This window comes from Sardina pilchardus, chromosome 18 (genome assembly GCF_963854185.1).
Source record: "Sardina pilchardus chromosome 18, fSarPil1.1, whole genome shotgun sequence".
NCBI classification, from domain to species: domain Eukaryota; kingdom Metazoa; phylum Chordata; class Actinopteri; order Clupeiformes; family Clupeidae; genus Sardina; species Sardina pilchardus.
Genome location: NC_085011.1, coordinates 15374525 through 15379524, shown reverse-complemented (window position 1 = coordinate 15379524; position 5000 = coordinate 15374525). Strand labels below are relative to the sequence as shown.

The 5000-nt window shown below is 49.4% G+C and overlaps 1 protein-coding gene across 3 annotated transcripts in view; it reads left to right on the top strand.

Annotated features, from left to right (window-relative positions):
- wdfy4 (WDFY family member 4) overlaps window positions 1–5000 on the top strand; it is a 72827-nt gene that overhangs the window by 21130 nt on the left and 46697 nt on the right. For all 3 annotated transcript variants that reach the window (XM_062519017.1, XM_062519018.1, XM_062519015.1), the window contains exons 12-17: window positions 1–593; window positions 868–958; window positions 1253–1467; window positions 2699–2775; window positions 3039–3255; window positions 4598–4674. The exon at window positions 1–593 is cut by the window's left edge and continues 21 nt beyond it. In XM_062519017.1, the coding sequence (XP_062375001.1) occupies window positions 1–593; window positions 868–958; window positions 1253–1467; window positions 2699–2775; window positions 3039–3255; window positions 4598–4674 (1270 nt within the window). The remainder of the gene's footprint in view (window positions 594–867; window positions 959–1252; window positions 1468–2698; window positions 2776–3038; window positions 3256–4597; window positions 4675–5000) is intronic.

The following is a 5000-nucleotide window of genomic DNA, read 5'->3' as shown; positions in this document are numbered from 1 at the left end:
AGCCCCAGCAGCTGGCCGGCGTTCCGTGTGTCGGGGGGGTTCGAGGGGCTGCTGTCGCTCGTGTCCGAGCTGGCGGGGGCTTTGACCGACCCCGTGGGCGCCGCGTGGGCATCTCTCGGTCGCCATGGCGTCAGCGAGCTCGTCCTCCTGGCGCTGCACACCATGGCGACGGCCGTGCACCTGGACCCGGTCAACGGCCACCTGCTGGAGAGCGAGGGGTACTACGTACGGCTCGCCCACGCCCTGCTCGCGCTCGGCTGCTTCCAGGAGCCGCCCGCGCACACACACACGCACACACACACCACACACACCTCGGAGTGCGCCCACTGGAGGAGTTTTCGGCAGTTGGTGGTGCTGACCGAGACGCCGTCGCCGCCGTTGCCCCCGACGCTGCTGGACTGCGTGCGGTTGCTAGGCTATCTGGAGCAGTTCGCCACCGGCGTGAGCCTGGAGCCCCCGGAGGTCGTAGCCGAAGGTCAGAGGTCAACGGGTCAAAGGTCGACACAGCAGCCGGCTGAGGAGGAGGAGCCTCAGGGACGAGTTAGGGGCGTCGCCCTCAGTGTGTCATCTGTCACCTCTGATATCAACAGCAGGTGGGTGTGTGTGTGTGTGTGTTTGTGTGTGTGTGTTAGGGTGTGTGTGTGTGTGTGTGTGTGTGTTGTGAAAAGACTGTGATATGAGCTGGGAGCGTAATGTAGGGAGAAGTGAGGTGTGGGAGGTGTTTATACAGACATTCAGTGTGTGTGCGTGTGTGTGTACAGATGTCCCAGTGTGTGTGTATACAGATGTCAATGTGTATGTTTGTGTGTGTGTGTGTGCGTGTGTGCATCTACAGACGTCTCAGTGTGTGCGTTTTCTTGTGTCCAGATTTACGTGCGATCAGACAATCCTCCACCCTGCTGCCATCAGACTCATTATCATCCTGCTGCCCAGGGTCTACCACCACAGTGATCCACAGGTACACACACACACACACACACGCACGAAGGAACGCCTGCACACACACACACACACACACAGACACACTCTCCTATGCACACACACGCACAAATGCACACACACGCACACACAGGCCGAAGGAACGCCTGCACACACACACACACACACACACACACACACACACCTACACACACACACACACACACACACACACACACACACACACACACACACACACATGCACACACACACACACACACACACACACACACACACTCTTACCCTTTTACTCTCTCCCTCCCCCTCCCCCTAGCTGTCTCTGGAGGTCCAGTACGCGGTGGCAGATCATGTCCAGTTGTTGTTGCGTTCCGAGCGGAACCGTCAGATCATGTGTGAGGGGGGTCTGCTGTCGGTTCTGCTGACCAGCTGCCCCCACATGCTGCTCACACCTGCTCAGCCCCTGCACCTGCCCGCCATACGCATCCTGGAGAAGCTCGCCTCACAGTCCATCAGCCCCACCAACCTCAGGTACACACACACACACACACACACACACACACACACACCTCGCCTCGCAGTCCATCAGCCCCACCAACCTCAGGTACACACACACACACACACACACACACACACACACACACACACACACACACACCTCGCCTCGCAGTCCATCAGCCCCACCAACCTCAGGTACACACATACTGTACCTACTGTAAGACCTTTAACCTCTAACCCGACCTCAGGTACGCACAAACCTCACAACTGACCTACAACCTTTAACTCGATCCCTAAACCCAATCCAACCGCATGTCCACACACATACATGTACACATCACCCATGAACCATGAACTATGAGCCCTAACTCATTATCTGGTCACAGCTGAGAAACTTCATCCTTCACCTCACAACCGTTGAGTAGGGTTCAGACCAAAGATTCCCGACGAGACGAGACGAGACGAGACGAGACGCAACGTTCTAAAACCTTGCGACTGCGACTCAACGTGTTTAATGCTCTGCGACGGCTTGCGACGGCTTGCGACGGCTTGCGACGGCTTGCAACTACGTGCAACTTCTAATTCACACCGCTGCAACTCAGTCTCGTCGCGTCGGGAATCTTTGGTGTGAATTGGGCTTTACTTCAACTTGGCAGAACCTTCATTCAGTCTCATAGAACCCTTTATTCAGTCTGATGGAATCCTTTATTCAGTCTGATAGAACCCTTTATTTCAGTCTGATGGAACCCTTTATTCAGCCTGATAGAACTCTACGTTCAGCATTATTAGAACCCTTTATTCAGTCTGATAGAACCCTCTATTCAGTGTGATAGAACATTTGCTTCAGTCTGATATAACCCTATTCTCAGCCTGATAGAACCCTCTATTCAGTCTGATGGAACCCTACTGTATCTTCAGTCTGAGAGAACCCTTTATACTGTATTTAGCCTGGTAGAACCCTGACTCCTCATCACTAATGCCAACCTCAGGTTGGGTTCAAAGTTCATGTTCTTCGCCCCTACCATTAACCGCCAACCCCTACTGTAAACATGACCATGGACACACCCCTAACTGACCTCAGCCCACCACACGCACGCGCACAAACACACACACACACACACACAGACCCCTAGCTCAGCCCACCACAATCCCCTTTGACCTTTCACCCTTGACCCTAATGGAGAGTTGCATAATATTGCACAAGTCTTTATGGATATGACTGTTATCCCTGGTGTGTGTGTGGGTGTGTGTGTGTGTCCTGCAGGAGATATTTGTGTCTGGGGAATCCCTTCCTGTGTTCTGAGAACAACGTTTTCCCACAGCCCGCTGCTGTTGCTAACGGTAACCACTTCTTCTTTCACTGCACACTTCCCCTCATTCACTTTCGGGGGATTTTTGTAATGTGTGTGTGTGTGTGTGTGTGTGTGTGTGTGTGTGTGTGTGTGTGTGCAACGTTGTGTCTACTTGTGCTTATGTGTTGGAGCAGCTCTGTATTGCAAAAGGCAAACCGTGTGTGTGTGTGTGTGTGTGTGTGTGTTTTTTTTTTTCCACTCCTGTTTGATTTAAATTGTTCATCTATAATATGTGTGTGTGTGTGTGTTCAGATGAGCCCTGTTCTGAGGAGAACGGTGTGAAGAAGAATGTGAGGAAGCTGAAGAAAAGCTTCAGCCTGTTAAGCTCCTCCCCTCAGTCTGGCTCCGCCCTGCCCCTCCACCAGATCATCAGTCTTGTTTCCATGACGTCACCACGGAGCTTTCGGCCACAGAAGTTGTCTGCCACGCCCTCTTTTGTGGAGTTTGACATGAGCGAAAGTGGATATGGGTGAGGGCATCTGTGTGTGTGTGTGTGCAGTGTTGGGGAGTAACGGAATACATGTACCGGCGTTACGTATTCAGAATACAAATTATGAGTATCTGTATTCCGTTACAGTTACAACTTAAACAGTTGGTATTTAGAATACAGTTACATTGTTGAAATCAATGGATTACATGAGGATACTTAACTGTTTCGAAGTTTATCCACTCTCTAAATAAATTAAGGCAACTCCATGCATTTCCCGGAAAGAAATCTAGATGAAATTGTTTCCATGTTTAAATCCAAGCCCCGTCGTCTTGCACTAACCACATATGCACCCGTCAGAACGCAGCCAGCGCGCATTATGGACGCGCCATCGGAGATAACTGACAGCAAATTTGGAGTAGGTTAAAGTAAGTAAGTGTTAGTAACTCCTACTCACCGACCGTGGTTCTTGATGTCTGTTCAAAAGATATTTCCCCAAGTAGGCCAATTAATTGCTTACTTCGGCCAATCGGTTATACAGTAGCCTAGCTATCAATAAACAAAGCCTGGTTACGTGTTGATTTAGACCTAGGATGAAACCCATCTTAATAGGCACTGCATTCATTCTGAGGTTTTCATTCCAACTTAAAATAGCTTATGGGTTATTTATTTGTAAGTAGATCTAGGATATAGGTTATGCAGTAGCCTAGGCTATAGTGTTTACATTTCCAGCCTAATTTGCGTCCCACCGGTCATATATCTGCATCCCTCATTTTTACTGAGTTGATGCCACCTAAAATCTCACACACCTTATAATTTCTGGCTATTACGTCCCTGTTCCAACTTGAAAAAGCATCTTCTATTAGGCTACTACTATAACATTTAAGTTTTATAGTTGTATCAGGTGACTTGAATTCATATTCTCATACAGTATGTGGGCCGCATTCAGCCATTTGGAACAGAAGAACACACCACAATAGGCCTAAACTGGATTTGATGGGTGCATTCCTACACTTATAAAATGCAATTCAATGCAGAAGTAATCCAAGTATTCAGAATACGTTACTCAGATTGAGTAACGTAACGGAATACGTTACAAATTACTTTTTTGGGCATGTATTTTGTATTCTGTAACGGAATACGTTTTGAAAGTATCCTTCCCAACACTGTGTGTGTGTGTGTGTGTGTGTGTGGGGGGGGGGGTTGGGATTGTAGGAGTGTGTGTGTGGTGTGTAGGTATATGAGTGTGTGTATGTATATATGTGGATATTTACTTATATTCTATGCATGTCATGTGTATGTGTGCACTGATGTTTTCTTTATCTCATGTTTGTGTGTGTGTGTGTGTGTGTGTGTGCATGCGCGCGTGCACTTGTGTTTTCAGATGTCTGTTTTTGCCATCTCTGGCCACAGTGAAGGGTGTGAGCTCCGATGGCATTTCGACTGGTGGAGTGGGCAAGGGTGAGAGACACACACACACACACACACACACACACACACACACACACACACGATGCATGCGTAGTAGGAGTAATTATTAATGTGTAGTCCACTGTGGTTAGAGTCTAACCCTGACTATTCTATTCTTTTTCTCATTATTTCTCACTCTCCTCTCCCCTCCTTCTTTCCTCACTCCTCCTCTCCTCTTCCTCCTCTCTCCTCCTCTCCTCTCCTCTCCTCTTTCTCCTCTCTCCTTCTCTCCTCTTCCTGTCCTCTCCTCTCCTTTCCCCTCCTCCTCTCCTCCCTCTCCTACTCTCCTCTCCTCCCTTCCTCCTCTCTCCTCCTCT